The 18,242-nt window shown below is 40.6% G+C and overlaps 1 protein-coding gene across 1 annotated transcript in view; it reads right to left on the reverse strand.

Moving 5' to 3' along the window:
• The window catches only part of LOC143036430 (mucosa-associated lymphoid tissue lymphoma translocation protein 1-like), a gene marked incomplete at its 5' end in the record, with an annotated part of 107,060 nt that overhangs the window by 10,426 nt on the left and 78,392 nt on the right, over positions 1 to 18,242 (reverse strand). The window contains 1 exon segment of the mRNA XM_076203782.1: positions 8,658 to 8,720. Coding sequence (XP_076059897.1) covers positions 8,658 to 8,720 — 63 coding nt within the window.

An 18,242-nucleotide genomic window follows, 5' to 3' on the forward strand; every position in this document is an offset into this window, starting at 1 on the left:
TAATTTAGATTTAGACAAGGAAGATCATGTGCCACTGACTTCTGTTGCTTTAACTCGAGGCTTATAGGAATAATGCAAGAAAGGGATGGATGGGCGGATTGTGCTTTCCAAGATTTACAAAAAGCATTTGATAAAGTACCACACAAAAAGCTTCTAAGAAAAATTGAAATAATAGGTGGTGTACAAGGACTTTATTGAAATGGATGGAAGATTTCTTGAACCAGAGAAAAAATGAGGGTGGTACTCAAAGACAAAAATTCAGCCTGGGAAGAAATGCTAAGTGGAGTCCCACAAGGTTCTGTATTGGCTCCAATAATGTTTGCCATATATATGACATGATGAAGGTGTGGAATATCATATGAACTTCTTTGCATATGATGCAAAACTACTAAAGAAAGTAAGTACAGAGGAAGACTGAATCACTACATAAAGACCTGGATAAAGTCTGGGAATGGAGTCAAAAGTGGAAAGTGAACTTCAACATCAAGAAATGTAGTATAATGGAGTTATGAAAAAGTAAAAATAGAATATCAGGGCAATATGAATTTGGTACAAAGAAAGTGGAAAAGGTGGAGTGGAGGTGGAGGTAGAATGTAGATTGAGAGAAGCGAGTAAATGCCTTGGTGGATTGAAGAGTGTAATGAGGAATAGACATTTGGGAATGGATGCTAAGAGGAGACTGTATGAAGGAGTGATTGTGCCAACAGCTCTGTATGGGGCAGAAACATGGAACATAAGAGAGGAAGAGAGAAGGAGTTTGAATGTGTTTGAGACGAGGTGTCTGAGAAGTATGATGGGGGTTACTAGGCTAGAGTGAGAAATGAGGAGGTGAGGAGGAGAACAGGGGTGGAAAGGGAGTTGGGAGATAGGGTTGATGAAAGAGTATTAGGATGGTTTGGACACATGGAAAGAATGAGGGAAGAAAGACTAGTAAAAGAGGTATGGTAGGTAGATGTGGAGGGAGTGAACATGAGGGGACATCCTAGGATGAGGTGGATGGATGGGGTGAAGGGGGCTTTGGGGAAGAGAGTAATGTCTGTTGAGGAAGGACGGGAGAGGACAGATGACAGGGGTGAATGGAGAATGGTTGTATATGGATGATGTTGTGATGCATGAGGTGGAATGGGCAGGGGGATGGGGGGTGAGGTAGTATGTGTGAGTAAAATTTGACGCAGCCCGAAGGGATTTCTCCTTGTCTTCTCCTTTTATGCATGGGGGGATGGAGAGGGGCGGTCGCCAATTTAATGAAGTGGCCTTGCTGTGGATGTGCTGTGTCTTGCGACACTGCTTCTGACCCAGGGCAGTGGACAAGGTGCAGGGATGACCTGTCATCCAGGAGGTGCTAAGATAAGAGGGAGGGTGGAGGGGTGTGGAGTGTATTCAGGGATGGAATGGGTGGGAATGATTTTATGCCTTTTCCTTTTTGGCTACCTCCCTTGTAAGGGGGAAAAAGCCTTAGTATATGTATGTACAAAGAAAATAAAAAAAAGTTAGCTCGGAAAGGGATCTAGGAGCAATTACCAGCAAAGACAGGTCACAAGAGAAGCACATCAACAAAATAGTCAGAGAAACCTTCAATTTACTAAGATCAATGAAAGTGGACTTTGACTACTTGGATGAGGAAATGGTAAAGAAAATATTAGTCACACTGATAAGACCAAGATTGGAGTATGCTGTGACACTATGGACACCCAGTACTAAAAAGAATATAAAATTAGAAAGAATCCAAACAGCAATGGCAAAGATGGCACCAACACTCTCTAAATTGATATACAAACAAAGATTGTCCAAACTGGAACTACCAACCCAGGAACAAAGAAGAGAATGAGGAGATCTATTGACCATTTACAGAATTATGAAAGGGATGGAAGTCCTCAACAGAGATGATTTATACATACATACATACATACATACCAAAGGCTTTTTCACCCAACATAGGAGGTAGACAAAAAGAAAAAGGCATAGAAACCACTCCCACCCATTCCATTTCCTATATATTCCACTCCCCTCCACCCTCCCTCTTATCTTGGCACCTCCTGGATGACGGGTCATCCCTGCATCCTGTCCACTGCCCTGGGTCAGAAGCAGTGTCGCAAGACACAGCACATCCACAGCAAGGCCGCTTCATAAATTCAGCGACCCTCCCTCTCCATCTCCTCATGCAGAAAAGGAGAAGACGGGGAGAAATCCCTTCGGGCTGATTTATTAAAGTAGGATAACAGATAAAAAAAAGAGGACATGAAAAGAAACTCAAAAAGGATAGTTATAGAAGAGATCTGAAAAAGAATAGTTTGCCACACAAAGTGGTAGATGTTTGGAACAAATTGGATGAGGCAACAGTGTGTACAAAAACTATACAAGAATTCAAGAAAAAACTAGATGCTGAAAGATACAAAGATAGCTCTCTTCCCGTATAATACCACTAGGTAAATACTATCCCCTTTTAGCATCTATTCCCAAATGTTTATTTCTCATTACAAGTTTTAATCCCCCCTAAGGCATTTACTTGCTTCTCTCAGAGTACATTCTTCCTCACACCTCCACCCCTTTCCCAACCACTTGCGCCCCCAAGTATCTAAAGCAATCTACTTCCTCCAACTTCTTTCCTTTAATACTCATTTCCAAATTGCTGCCATCCTCTCCTTTTGTAGATCTTATCACCTGACTTTACCCACATTTACCTTCAACTTCCTCCTTTCATACACCTTCCCAACTCTGTCACTAACTTCCTTAATCTCTCCTCTGATCCTGCTACAAAAGCAGTGTCATTAGCAAACAACAACTGGCTGATGTTGTACTTTCCTCCATTTTGTTTAATCATTTCCTATCTCCTGCACATTACCCATGCATTTACCTCCCGCACCACCCCCCATCCATGTAAACATTGAACAGCCATGGCAACATGACACATTCCTGGCAAAGTCCCACCTTTAACTCAAACCATTTAGAGGATTTAGGGAGAAATGTCAATGTAATAGTACTGGGAGACCTTAATGCTAGGGTAGAAAATGGTCCAATTGATGGAGTGGTTGGGAAATGTGGAGTTCCAGGAAAGAATCGTAGTGGAGAGTTGGTGGTAGAAATGTGTCTAAACAGAGAGTTGACGATAGCAAATACAGTGTTTCGGAAGAGAGTCAAGCATAAGTACACATGGGAGAGGGTGGTGGATGGAAGGGTGGGAGACAGAGCGTTGATGGATTATGTAGTGGTAAATAGGACTATGATAGGAAGAGTTAAGGATGTACATGTGCTAAGGGGAGAGGGTGGGGAATATCAGATCATTTTTTGGTGGAAGGTAAGTTGAGAGTGGAGGATAGATGGAGAAAGAGGAAAGGGACAAAAGGTAGGGAGGTGCTTAGAGTGAACTCTTTAAATGAAAAGGAAAAGGAGAAGGAGTACAACAAGAAGCTGAAGGAGTGGGAGGGAGTGAAGGATAGAGTAGAGCTAGGTGTGGAGGAGGAATAGGGATGGTTCAAGGAGGGAGTCACAAAGTGTGCAAGGATGGTGTGTGGAACAAGAAGGACAGGAGGAAATAGAAGGAAGGGTAGTGAATGGTGGAATGAGGAAACAAAGGAGGTTATAGAAGAGAAGAAGCGAGCTTTCACAGATTGGTTACAAAACAGGTCGAGGGAGTCATATGAGAGGTACAAAGAAAAGAAAAGAGAAGTAAAGCAAAAGGTAGAGGAGGCAAAGAGGAGAGCAGATGTGAAGTGGGGTAAGAGTATGACAAAAAATCTTGAAAGTAATAAAAAGATGTTTTGGAAAGAAATTAAAAGAGAAAGAGGAGGCGAATCAAGTAGAGAAGAAAAGGTAAAAGGTGCAGATGGAGAGATGATAATGGAAGAGAAGACAGTAAGGGGAAGATGGGCAGAATATTTTAGGGAGTTGTTAAATGTGAAGGAGGATAGGGAGGGAAAGATAGTTGCAGTGGGAAATGCTAAGAAAATGAGAGTGATGAGTGATGAAAATGGAGGGGAAATAAGGAAGGATAAAGTGAAGGCAGTTGTTAAGATGATGAAAGCAGGTAAGGCACCTGGTCTGGATGGTTGCCATGCAGAATGTCTAAAAAAAGGAGGTACAGTGATGGTGGACTGGCTGGTGAGGTTATTTAATATTTGCTGGAGAGAGGGTAGAGTGCCGGAGGACTGGAAGAGTGCCTGTATTGTTCCACTTTACAAGGGAAAAGGGGACAAGTGTGAATGTAGTAGCTTCAGAGGGATTAGCTTGTTAAGTGTAGTTGGGAAGGCTTATGGGAGGATCTTGATTGAGAGGATTAGGAGAGGAACGGAGGGAGTAATTGGTGAGGAACAGTGCTGATTTTAGGATGGGTAGAGGTTGTGTAGATCAGATCTTTGTGGTAAGACAGATATGTGAGAAAGCTATAGGAAAGGGGAAGGGCTTATATGGATCTGGAAAAGGCTTACGATAGGGTAGACAGAAAGGCACTGTGGGAGGTTATGCAAATATATGGGATAGGAGGAAAGCTGCTAGGAGCTGTCAAGAGTTTTTATGAGAGTAGTAGAGCTTATGTCAGGATTAGAAATGGAGAGAGTGAGTGGTACGAGGTAAAGGTTGGACTTTGTCAAGGATGCGTTATGTCGCCCCGGCTGTTCAACTTATACATGGATGGGGTAGTGCGAGAGGTAAATGCAAGGATAGTGGGTCAGGGTTTGGAGATGGTTAAAGAAAATGGAGAAAAGTGGGAGGTGAGCCAGCTGTTGTTTGCGGACGACACTGCGCTTGTGGCAGGATCGGAGGAGGGACTAAGGAAGTTGGTGACAGAGTTTGGGAGAGTATGTGATAGAAGAAAGCTAAAGATAAATGTGGGTTAAAAGTAAGGTGATGTGATGTACAAGGGGTGAAAGTGGCAGTAGACTGGAAGTGGGCATTAACCCCTTCCATACGGTGCCGCACACGTAGGCGTCATGAGGAGAAAGTGGATTCGCGACGCTGCTATATTGGCGTCTTGATTATATTTATTGTAGTCGCCCCTGTGTTTTTATATTCTCTCTAATCTGCTCTTAATCCCATTCTCTGTGGTTTTCAAAATTCACGGGTGAAAGAGAGAACGATCGATATAAGCCGTGACTATATTTTATGATGCAAGTATTATTACGACACGTCGTACGGCTGGCATTGGCTGCTGCACGCGAGATTTAAATCCCGTAGTGAAGTGGTTAAGGGAGAGCGACTGGAGGAAGTGGATAATTTTAGATACTTGGGTGCAAATGTGGCAGGAAAAGGTGGAGTAAAGGTGGAGGTAGAATGTAGATTGAGAGAAGCGAGTAAATGCCTTGGTGGATTGAAGAGTGTAATGAGGAATAGACATTTGGGAATGGATGCTAAGAGGAGACTGTATGAAGGAGTGATTGTGCCAACAGCTCTGTATGGGGCAGAAACATGGAACATAAGAGAGGAAGAGAGAAGGAGTTTGAATGTGTTTGAGACGAGGTGTCTGAGAAGTATGATGGGGGTTACTAGGCTAGAGTGAGAAATGAGGAGGTGAGGAGGAGAACAGGGGTGGAAAGGGAGTTGGGAGATAGGGTTGATGAAAGAATATTAGGATGGTTTGGACACATGGAAAGAATGAGTGAAGAAAGACTAGTAAAAGAGGTATGGAAGGCAGATGTGGAGGGAGTGAACATGAGGGGACATCCTAGGATGAGGTGGATGGATGGGGTGAAGGGGGCTTTGGGGAAGAGGGGAATGTCTGTTGAGGAAGGACAGGAGAGGACAGATGACAGGGGTGAATGGAGAATGGTTGTATATGGATGATGTTGTGATGCATGAGGTGGAATGGGCGGGGGGATGGGGGGTGAGGTACTCTGTGTGAGCAAAATTTGACGCAGCCCGAAGGGATTTCTCCTCGTCTTCTCCTTTTATGCATGGGGGGATGGAGAGGGGGGGGGGTCGCCGATTTAATGAAGCGGCCTTGCTGTGGATGTGCTGTGTCTTGCGACACTGCTTCTGACCCAGGGCAGTGGATAAGGTGCAGGGACGACCCGTCATCCAGGAGGTGCTAAGATAAGAGGGAGGGTGGAGGGGTGTGGAGTGTATTCAGGGATGGAATGGGTGGGAATGGTTTTATGCCTTTTTGGCTACCACCCTTGTAAGGGGGAAAAAGCCTTGGTATATGTATGTATGTATTCACTCTATTTCTAACTCTGACAAAGGCTCTACTACTCTTGTAAAAACTCTTTACTGTACTTAACAGCTTTTCTCCTATATCTACAAAACTTCCCACAGTGCCTTCCTTCCAAAAATGTAAAGGCCCAAAAATCATCCTTATCCTTTGCTAAAACTTTCTTATGTATCTGTCTTACCACAAAAATCTGATCCACACAACCCCTACCTTTCCTAAGCCCACTCTGTTCCTCATCAATTACTCCCTCTGTTCTCCTAATTCTCTCAATCAAAACCCTCCCATATGCCTTCTCAAATACACTCAACATACTAATCCCTCTGAAAATACTACACTCACACTTGTCCTCTTTTCCTTTGTAAAGCAGAACTATTCAGGCACTCCTCCAGTCCTCTGGCACCCTACCCTCTTTCAAACATTAAACAACCTCACCAGCCAGTCTACCATCACTGTACCTCCCTTTTGTAGACACTCCATATGACACCCATCTTACTCAGGTGCCCTACCTGCTCTTATCATTTTAATAACTACTTCCACCTCATTTTTTCTTATTTCTCCCCCATTTTCCTCATCCATCACTGTCATTTTCTTAGTGCCTCCCACTGCAACTACCTTTCCCTTGATATCCTTCACATTTCTAACTCTACTCTATCCTCCACTTCTTCCTATTCTTCTCTCAGCTTCTTGTATTCTTTCTCCTTTTCCTTCTCATTTAAGCAGTTAACTCTGTGCACCTCCCTATTTTCTGTCCTTTTCCTCTTTCTCCATCTATCCTCCACTCTCACCAAAAAATTATCTGATATTATCCCACTCTCTCCCCTATGAACATGTACATCCAAAATTATTCCTACTCTTCTGGGTACCACTATATAGTCCATTATCCTCTTTAATGCAAGTCAAATATTTGCATGCACATCAGGTTGCCTGATGTATGATGATGCATCACAATACATGCATTAAAAAATATAAAGTTACACCCTGAATAAATATGTCACAGACAATGTGATCAAGGCTTTTCACTGAATACAGGGGTCACTCAGCTAGAACTACATATTAAATATAATTAAGAACCCAATGCCAGCATCCTTGTATACCACACTTGTGGCTCATGACACATACACAGGTGTCATCGTATTCAAGAGGCTAAAACCGCATCAACCACCCTTCCATCTACCATCCTCTCCCATGTGTATTTATGCTTGACTTACTCTTTAAGCACTGAGTTAGCTATCATCAATTCCCTTATTAGACACATCTCCACCATTAATTCTCCACTATGATTTTTTTCTGGCACTTCACACTTCCCAACCACTCTGTCTATTGGTTCATCTACTCTAGCACTGAGATCTCCCAATACCACTACATTAACATTTCTCCCTAAACTCTCCATGCACTCATTTAAATCTATCCAAAAGGCCTCCCTTTCCTCTACACTCTTCTCACTACTAGGTCCATATGCACTTACAAAAACCCACATCTCCATTCCCAGTTTCACCTTCATCCACATTAACTCTGAAGAAACCTCCTTCCATTCTATCACACACTTACCTATCTCTTCACTTACTAATATAGCTATCCTTTCCCTCGTCCTCTCCTCACTCCCGACACCCTCTACGCTACAGTCCCAAACTCCAATTCACCCCTCCCTTTCAACTTAGTTTCACTCAATGCCAACACATCCATCTCTTCCCTTTTATTCTCATCTATATCACACCCACACACATTGAAAGACCCAAACCTTAGGGATCTAGTTAGAAAACTCCTCCTAGGCCCTCTTATGCCTCGACTTATTTTAGGAAATTACCCTTTAGGGCTACAGAGAGTAGGATGCCTAGTTCTATCCTCCATCCCACTTTAATCACCTTTTATGACTCAAGTATGAATACTTGGTGGCAGTATTCTTTCTCCCTTACCATTGGGTTTAGCAAAAATGTAAAGATATATTCAGAGAGGTAGCACAGGACAGTATTAACCTCTTCACTCTGGGGCACATTGCACGTCTGGCAGCATTAGCTGCCTGACGTGCAATGTTGCGTCATAATAATCGCATTATAAAAAATAAAGTCAGTGCTCAATCGTTCTTTCTCTTTCACCCGTGTATTTTGATAACCATAGAAAATTGATGAAGACAGTTTAGAGAGAATGGAAATTACGTAGGTACGACTACAATAAATATAATCAAGATGGTGACGTCGGCATCATTGAGTACCCACTTGCTCCTCATGCCGCCTACGTAGGCGTTACCGTATGGAAGTGGTTAAGAGTGGGAGGGATAGCATAATAGGGGGACAGTTGCTGTATAATAATGTAGTATCATTTCTCTATGAGTAGACATTTCCTCTAACACAGATGAAATGTTGTGTGGCTCTGGTCTGTAGGGGTGCCCTATATAGACCCTAAAGTATCAGTTGCATGCTACTGGTCATATCTTTATCTCACACTAACATGTAGCCTATACCCCAGACAGGGAGGAGTTAGAGGTATTAGTGATATACAAAATTTGTACTGGACAAACCTGTAATGCCTGGAGATTGTTGATTCTATAAATATGGGTTCCATACTGCTCAATGTCACTACTCTAAAATGAAAGAGAAGAATGTGATCAAATTATTTTGCATATACAAATAAAATTATAGGCACTAATGGCAGAAAAACAGGACAGATGCACATTTCATTTCCCAATAAATACCACTCACAACCATGATTATCCTACCTATTTATGTACCAAGGGCCTCTTTCCCTCTTATAAAGAAGGTAGCTGGTCAAGGCATACATCCACTCCCACCACCCAATGTTTCCTTTCTCAGCTTAGCTCCTTGTATTTACCTAGTTGTATTTTATGGGAAGGGGAACTACGCACGTGATGTCTCATGTTTGTATTTTGCAGTGTCTAGTTTGCTCTTAAATTCGTGAATGGTTTTTGCACACACTATTTTTTCATCCAGTTTGTTCCAAGTGTCCACCACTCTGTGTGGAAAACTGTTCTTCTTCAGATCTCTTCAATAATTATGTTTTTGGAGTTTCTTTCCATGTCTTCTTGTGTTTCTCTTGTCCCAATTTAACAAGTCCTCTGTATCTAGTATTTGTGTGCCCTTTATGATTCTATAGATGGTCAGTAGTAGGTCACCTCTCTCTTCTTTGTTCCAAAGTCGGTAACACCAATTTAGCCAGTCTCTCCTCATATGACAAGTCTGAAAGTACTGAAGCCATTTTTGTGGTTGCTCTCTGGATTCTTTCAATTTTCTTTATATTCTTTTTGGTACTGGGTGACCACAATGTCGCCGCATATTCTAGTCTAGGCCTTATCAGTGTGACTAATATTTTTTTAGTAATTTCTTTGTCCAAATATGTAAATGCCACTTTTATTGATCTTAGTAAAAATAAGGTGATGAGATGTACAAGGGGTGAAAGTGGCAGCAGACTGGAAGTGAGCATTAAGGGAGAACGACTGGAGGAAGTGGATAGTTTTAGATACTTGGGTGCGAATGTGGCAGGAAAGGGTGGAATGGAGGTGGAGGTAGAATGTAGATTGAGAGAAGTGAGTAAATGCCTTGGTGGATTAAAAAGTGTAATGAGGAATAGACATTTGGGAATGGATGCTAACAGGAGATTGTATTTACCTAGTTGTATTTTGCGGGAAGGGGAGCTATGCTCGTGGTGTCCCACCTTTGTATCTCGCAGTGTCTAGTTTACTTTTAAACTCATGAATGTTTTTTGCGCATACTATTTCATTACCCAGTTTGTTCCAAGTGTCCACTACTCCATGTGGAAAACGGTTTTTCTTCAGTTCTCTTCTGTAGCTATGTTTTTTTATTTTCTTTCCATGTACTCTTGTGTTTCTCTTGTCCCAGTTTAGTAAGTCCTCTCTATCGAGTATCTCTATGCCTTTCATGATTCTGTAGATGGTCAGTAGGTCACCTCTCTCTCTTCTTTGCTCCAGTGTCGGTAACTCCAGTTTAGCCAATCTCTCCTCATATGATAGGTTTGCAAGTGCAGACGCCATTTTTGTTTCTGCTCTTTGGATTCTTTCTATTTTCTTTATCTTCTTTTTGGTACTGGGTGACCACAATGTCGTCGCATACTCTAGTCTAGGCCTTATCAATGTAACCAATATTTTTTTTATCATGTCTTCGTCCAAGTATGTAAATGCTACTTTTATTGATCTTAGCAAGTTGTAAGTCTCCCCGACAATTTTGTTAATCTGTTTATCATAGGACAAGTCGTTTGTGATAATTACACCCAAATCTTTTTCGGATCCTACCTTCTTTACCTCCTTGGTTCCAATTGTATATTTTCCTGATATTCTGTTTTTGTTTTTTCCAAACTTCATTATGCTACACTTCTTAGTATTAAAGTCCACTTCCCATTTCTGACTCCAGTTCCATACCTTATTCAGGTCTTCTTGCAGTACTTCACAGTCCTTATCAGTTTCTACTTTCCTTAACAGTTTGGCATCATCTGCAAAGAAACTCATGTAACATTTCACATCCTTGCCCATGTCATTCACATAAATAGCAAACATTATTGGTGCCAATACAGACCCTTGCGAAACTCCACTGATCACCTCTTTCCAATCTGAATATTTTTCTCTGAGCACTACTCTCATCTTTCTGCCAGTCAGAAAGTCCTCCATCCATTTTAGTAGGTTCCCTTGTATTCCTCCTATGTGTTCCAGTTTTTTTTTTTTGTAATTTTCTGTGTGGTACTTTGTCAAAATCTTTTTGCAAGTCTAGGAAGGCACAATCAGCCCATTTCTTTCTTGCACTGTGTCTATTAGTCTTGAGTAAAAGCATATTAAGTTTGTGGTGCATGATCTTCCTTGTTTGAACCCAAATTGTCTGGGGTTTATTATGTTGTTGTCTTCCAGATGTTTTACCCATCTATTCTTGATGATTTTCTCACAAATTTTGGCTATAGTGCTTGTTAGTGATACTGGCCTATAGTTGGTGGGTTCTTCCTTGTTTCCTCCTTTATACATTGGCACAATGTTAGCATTTTTCCAGTCTTTAGGTATCTTTCCTTCTTTGAGTGAGCTATTTATTATGTTGTGTATTTCATCCGTTAGTTCTTCTTTGCATTCCTTTAGAATCCAATTTGCAATACCATCCAGGCCATGTGATTTTCTGACGTCGAGTTTTGATAGGTGTTCTGATATTTCTTTTTGTATTGTTGTAAACTCACTCACGTGGGGAGGTTGCTTGTTAATCTTCATCCCAATTTTGTATTTTCTCTCTGGTGAAGACAGATTTAAAGTGATTGTTCATGACTTCGGCCATTTCTAATTCTTCTGTGTATTCTATATTTCCTTGGTGTAGTTTCACCATTTCCTGTTTGTTTTTAAGTTTACCATTCACATATCGATAGAATAGTTTGGGTTGATCTTTGCATTTATCTATAATATCCTTTTCATGGTTCCTTTTCTCCTCTCTTCTCACATTAACCTCTTCAGTACAGTTCAAAATCTCGCGGGCAGCATTAGCTGTCAGATGTACGATGTGTCGTAATAATACTCGCATCATAAAATATAGTCACCGCTTATATCGATCGTTCTCTCTTTCACCCGTGAATTTTGATAACCATAGAAAATGTGATGAAGACAGTTTAGAGAGTATGTCATTACGCAGGGGCAACTACAATAAATATAATCAAGACGCCGATATGGCAGCCTCCGTATCCACTTGCTCCTCATGCCGCCGCCTACGTGTGCGGCACCGTATGGAAGGGGTTAACATACTCATTTCTATAGTTTATAAATTTGCCATTTACTAGGTTTTTTATCTTTTCTCCACCTTTTCCAAGCTTTGTCTCTTCTGTCTTTTGCCTCACTGCATCTTTTGTTGAACCAACATTTGATGTACTCTCTCGCTTTTGTCTTGGTACATGCCTGTTTACCCCTTCATTGTAATTTTCCATCAAGATATTCCATTTCTCATCCACTTTTGTCTCTTCCATATAGAATTTTTCCCAGTTTGCATTCCGGAAGAATATCTTTAGTTTTGCAAAGTCCGTTTTGTTGTACATCAATCTTCCTTTCCTATGCTTTTCATTTCTCTCCATGTCTATTTCTTCCTTGGGTACAGTTTTGATGAGTATATGGTCACTCTTTCCAATTGGTGTCTTTAATGGATTTTGTCCACAATTTCAGGTTCTGTTGTAAATATTAAATCTAGTTTTGACAGCTCTTCATTGCTTCTGTATCTAGTGTTTTTGCTGACACATTGGGTCATTGCGTATTCCATGGTAATGTCCAGCAGTACATTACCCCACAAATCGTCTCCTCCTTGCACTGTCATGTTATTCCAACAAATCTCTTTGCAATTGAAGTCCCCCATAATTACCAGATTACCCCTGCCCATTAGTATGAAGGAGTGATTGTGCCAACAGCTCTGTATGGGGCAGAAACATGGAACATAAGAGAGGAAGAGAGAAGGAGTTTAAAGGTGTTTGAGATGAGGTGTCTGAGAAGTATGATGGGGGTTACTATGCTGGATACAGTGAGAAATGAGGAGGTGAGGAGGAGAACAGGGGTGGTAAGGGGGTTGGGAGATAGGGTGGATGAAAGAGTATTGGGATGGTTTGGACACATAGAAAGAATGAGTGAAGAAAGACTAGTAAAAGAGATATGGGAGCCAGATGTGGAGGGAGTGAACATGAGGGGACGTCCTAGGATGAGATGGATGGATGGGGTAAAAGGGGCTTTGGGGAAGAGGGGAATGTCTGTTGAGGAAGGATGGGAGAGGACAGAAGACGGGTGAATGGAGAATGGTTGTATATGGATGATGTTGTGATGCATGAGGTGGAATGGGTGGGGGGATTGGGGGTGAGGTAGTATGAGTGAGAAAATTTGACGCAACCCGAAGGGATTTCTCCCCGTCTTCTCTTTTTCTGCATGAGGGAATGGAGAGGGGGGGTCGCCAATTTAATGAAGTGGCTTTGCTGTGGATGTGCTGTGTCTTGCGACACTGCTTCTGACCTATGGCAGTGGGCAAGATGCAGGGATGACCCATCATCCAGGAGGTGCCAAGATAAGAAGGAGGGTAGAGGGTGGAAGGGAGTGGAGTGCATTTAGGGATGGAATGGGTGGGAATGGTTTTTATGCCTTTGTATTTTGGCTACCTTTGATATATGTATGTATGTAGCAAGTTATAGGATTCTCTGACAATTTTGTTTATTTGTTTATCAGAGGCAAAGTCATAATGTGCTGTCAGCACAATTACCCCTTCATAAATCTCCTCTTAGTAACCATTCTGTCTCCTGCCCACTGTCCTATATAATTAAACATTTACCATCTAAGAAATAAAAAATTGCATTATTTTCGACATTTAGTCTCTTGATCTTTTGCTTTGATAACAGATGTCAATATATCTGATTTGTGTGCTGTATCATTCTATGTATATTTCAAAGAGATTAGATTCTTCACTTATCTCTGGGTTGCATGATAGTAATTCTTTATATATTTTGTGGCTAGTTTCCAGGGGGGTTTGCATGACAGAAGTGATGTGACACTGATTTCTAATGTATTGTATTCCTTATCTTTGCAATACCTCAACTATTTTCAACCTAAAATTATTCTCTTCATTAGTAATAGGAATATAAAGTCATAACATATGTTGTTTGAGTATAATATATACATATATATACCAAAGGCTTTTTCCCCCTTACATGGGGGGTAGCCAAAAAGAAAAAGGGCATAGAAATCACTCCTACCCATTTCATTTCCCATATACTGTATTCCACTCCCCTCCACCCTCCTCCCTCCCTCTTATCTTGGCACCTCCTGGATGATGGGTCATCCCTGCATCCTGTCCACTACCCTGGGTCAGAAGCAGTGTCGCAAGACACAGCACATCCACAGCAAGGCCGCTTTATAAATTCGGCGACCCCTCCTCTCCGTCCCCTCATGCAGGAAAGGAGAAGATGGGGAGAAATCCCTTCGGGCTGCGTCCCCCACCCACTCCTCCTCATGCATCACAGCCTCATCTATACATAACCCTTCTCCATTCACCCCTATCTTCTCTCCTCTCCTGTCTTTCCTCTACAGACATTCCTCTCTTTTGTAAAGCCTCTTTCACCCCATCCATCCATCTCATCCTAGGACGCCCCCTCATATTCACTCCTTCCACCTCTGCCTTCCACACTTCTTTTACTAACCTTTCTTCACTCATTCTTTCCTTGTGTCCAAACCATCCTAATACTCTTTCATCAACCCTATCTTCCAGCTCCCTTTCCATCCCTGTTCTCCTCCTCACCTCCTCATTTCTCACTCTATCTAGCCTAGTAACCCCTTTCATACTTCTCAGACATTTCATCTCAAACACATTCAAACTCCTTCTCTCTTCCTCTATCATGTTCCATGTTTCTGCCCCGTAAATTGCTGTTGGCACAATCACTCCTTCATATAACCTCCTCTTAGCATCCATTCCCAGATGTCTATTTCTCATTACACTTTTTAATCAATCTACATTCTAACTCCACCCCCACTCCTCCCTTTCCTGTCACATTCACACCCAAGTATCTGAAACTATCCACTTCCTCCAGTTTCTCACCCTTAATGCTCACTTCCAGCCTGTTGTCACTCTCTCCCCTTGTACATCTGATCACCTTACTTTTGCCCACATTTATCTTCAGCTTCCTTCTTTCACACACCTTTTTAAACTCTGTCACTAACTTCCTCAATCCTTCCTCTGATCCTGCTACAAGCATACTGTCGTCAGCAAACAACAGCTGGCTCACCTCCCACTTTTCTCCGTTTTCTTTAATCATCTCCAACCCGACCCACTACCCTTGCATTCACCTCTTGCACCACCCCATCCATGCAAAATGTTCATTTCATCAAACAGCACAAATTTTTGCCCGAGTCTGTACGACAACTAAGAGAAAAAGATGCCAAATGCCACTAGATTTTCATACACAAAACAAAGGGAAATATAGAGAAAAAGACATGCAGAAAAGAGCTGTATTTCGCCACGTAAGGTTCTTTCTTGCATGTGGCTAATACGCCCATTGTCCCTTTAAACCTACTTAGCACAAGTTAGTGAGCACCAATGGCTAAAACTAACTTTACTACATATTTTTTAATAGTGTTGAAATGTAAATCCACACACACACATTCATCGAACGGACGGCGTAGAGGATGTTCTGAAGAAAAAGTGAAATTTTTGTGGATCCCAAAGCAAAGGAAGTACCTATTGTATTTACAGGGTGGGGGGGGGGGAATTGCTTGTGGTGTAGTGGGAAAGTGAGGAAAAAGGAGAAGGGGAGGGATTACTGAGGGAAATGGAAGGAAATGAGGAAGGGGAGGACTTGGTCCAAGAGGCCAGACGGCTTGTAAACAAATGCCGAACCGATGATTTGGATTTCGATGATGGGACTAACAAAAATGTAAAGATTAGAAACATAGATAAGAGCAGTACAATGGAAGGTGAGGATAATAATTTCCAAGGATTTAATGAGGGGGCGGCGGATACCAACCTCCCCCAACTGGCAAAACTGGAGGAAAAATTTGAACAAATGAATGAACATTGGGAGATTAGGTTCGGTAAAATGTCAAAAATTGCAGAGTTGAAAAATTGGAAGAATTAGAGAAGGCGAACAAAAACTTAACTGATGAAATAGAACTAAAAAGACAGTTAAGAGAAGTAAAAGAGGAGAATGAAGAATTAAAGAGGAATAATAAAGAAAACAAAGAGGCCATAGCTAAAGGGGTAAGGGTTGGAAGACAATCCAAGAAAACAGTAAAGTTGCATTTACTGATATAACTAAACAGCAAATGAAAGAACAAACTGAAGACTCAGTTATCAAAGTGATGAGACAGAAGGAGAATATTGTAAGAGACTTAGTAGATAAAAAGAAATGTATAATTATATTAGGAATGGAAGAGAAACATAACCCAGATAGAATCACAAGAATCAAAGAGGAAAATGAAAAAGTAAGCAGATTACTACAATTAGTTCAGGAAGATGAACCAGAAATAATGAAACAAATCAAAGAGAAGTTCAGACTCGGAAAGTTTAGTACAGATAAGACCAGACCAATTAAGATTAAATTCAGGTCACAAACGACGGCAGAGAACATCTTATCTGAACCAGGGAAACTAGCAACAAATGAACAATATAAAAAGGTATGGATAAAAAGGGAAATGAACAAAGAGGAAAGAGAGGAAGAAAAAAAGAAAACACTTGCAGCTAACGAAAAAAACGAGAACAGAACAGAGTCAGAAAAAGAGAGATTCTATTGGAGAGTAGTGAATATGAAACTAAGGAAATTCGACATACAAGAGAAAAACAAAAGGGAAACAGAGAACACAATGGAAGTGGCAGAAAACTAAGAGTGTCTTACACAAATATAGATGGATTAATAACAGGATTGAATGAGCTGAATGATTATTTGAAAGAAAAAGAACCGGACATAATGGGAATTGTAGAGACAAAATTAAAAGGTCCACTACCACCCAACAGTGTAGGACATGACGCATACAATTATTGGATTAGAAACAGAGAGAAAAAACAAGGGGGTGGAGTTATGTTCCTGACTAAGAAGGATATAAACGTGAGGTGTGTCACATATGGAAAGAATACAGTAGAGATGATTATGATCGAAGTGGAAGACAGAGATAAGAAGAGCAGAAAGTTTGTGATCAGTTATGTGCCTCCGAAAACAGCCTTGTGGGAAGAGAGTGAACATAAAAGTATGTTAGAGGACACAAAGATAACATTAAATAAGATAATGGAAGATGGAGGAAAAATAGTTATGATGGGCGACTTTAATTGCAAAGAAATCTGCTGGGAAGAGATGACAGTAAAGGGTGGAGACGGCTCATGGGGAAACGCTCTACTTGAGATGATTACTGACAATACAATGACACAATGGATACAGGAGAACACTAGGTATAGAAATGAGGAAGAACCATCGAGACTAGACCTAATAATTACATCTGAACCTAGAATAGCGGACAAGATTCAATATAAAACACCAATAAGTAAAAGTGACCACATATTGATTGAACTGGAACTAAATGAAGAAAAATACATGAAAAGAAATGAACAATATAGAAAAGGAAGAATGTATGAAAAAACAAACTTTGATAAAATATGAGAATTCTTTCAAAAAGAAAACTGGGAAGGAATATACAAAGAAGAAACAACAATGGAAGAGAAATGGAATATTTTGACAAAAATTTACAAAAAAGGAGTGGAAAAGTATGTCCCAAGACAAAAACAAGAAAAAGAATATGTAAAATGCAGGTACAATAAAAGTTGTAGGGAGATAAAAGACAAAAGAGACAAAGCTTGGACCAGATGGAAAAAAGACAGAAGACCTGAAAAATGGAAAATATATACTTGTTATAGAAATGAATATGTACAAGCGTGCAGAGAGGAAAAGAGAAAATATGAAAAAGATGTCATAGAAAAGTATAAAGATCAACCAAAACTATTTTCCAGATTTGTAAACAACAAATTGAAAAACAAACAAGACTTGGAGAAATTAAGACAAAGAGTTGAATACACAGAGGAAATTGAAATGGCAGAAATTATGAACAAGCATTTTAAATCAGTGTTTACAAGGGAGAACATACAACCTGAAGAGATCGAATGGAAAGAGAAAGTCCCTCCCATGAAAGAAATAGAAGTAACAAAGAATGAAATACTGAAACACTTGAGTAATCTTGATGTCAGAAAATCGCATGGACCAGATGAAATAGCAAACTGGATTTTGAAAGAATGCAGGAAGGAACTGGCAGACAAAATACATAGCATAATAAACAGTTCCTTGAAAGAAGGAAAAGTTCCAGAAGATTGGAAAAAAGCAAATACAGTACCTATATATAAAGGAGGAAATAAAGAAGACCCTACCAACTATAGACCAGTCTCTCTAACAAGTACAATAGCAAATATTTGTGAAAGAATTATCAAAAGTAGATGGGTAAAATACTTGGAAAAAAACAACGTACTAAATCCAAGGCAATTTGGATTCAGACAAGGACGATCATGCGTCACCAATTTAATATGTTTCTATTCAAGGCTAATAGATATAATACAAGAAAGAGATGGATGGGCTGATTGTGCATTTCTAGACCTAAAAAAAGCTTTTGACAAAGTAC

Source organism: Oratosquilla oratoria, chromosome 20, assembly GCF_046742065.1.
Source record: "Oratosquilla oratoria isolate Oo_2021 chromosome 20, ASM4674206v1, whole genome shotgun sequence".
NCBI classification, from domain to species: Eukaryota; Metazoa; Arthropoda; class Malacostraca; order Stomatopoda; family Squillidae; genus Oratosquilla; species Oratosquilla oratoria.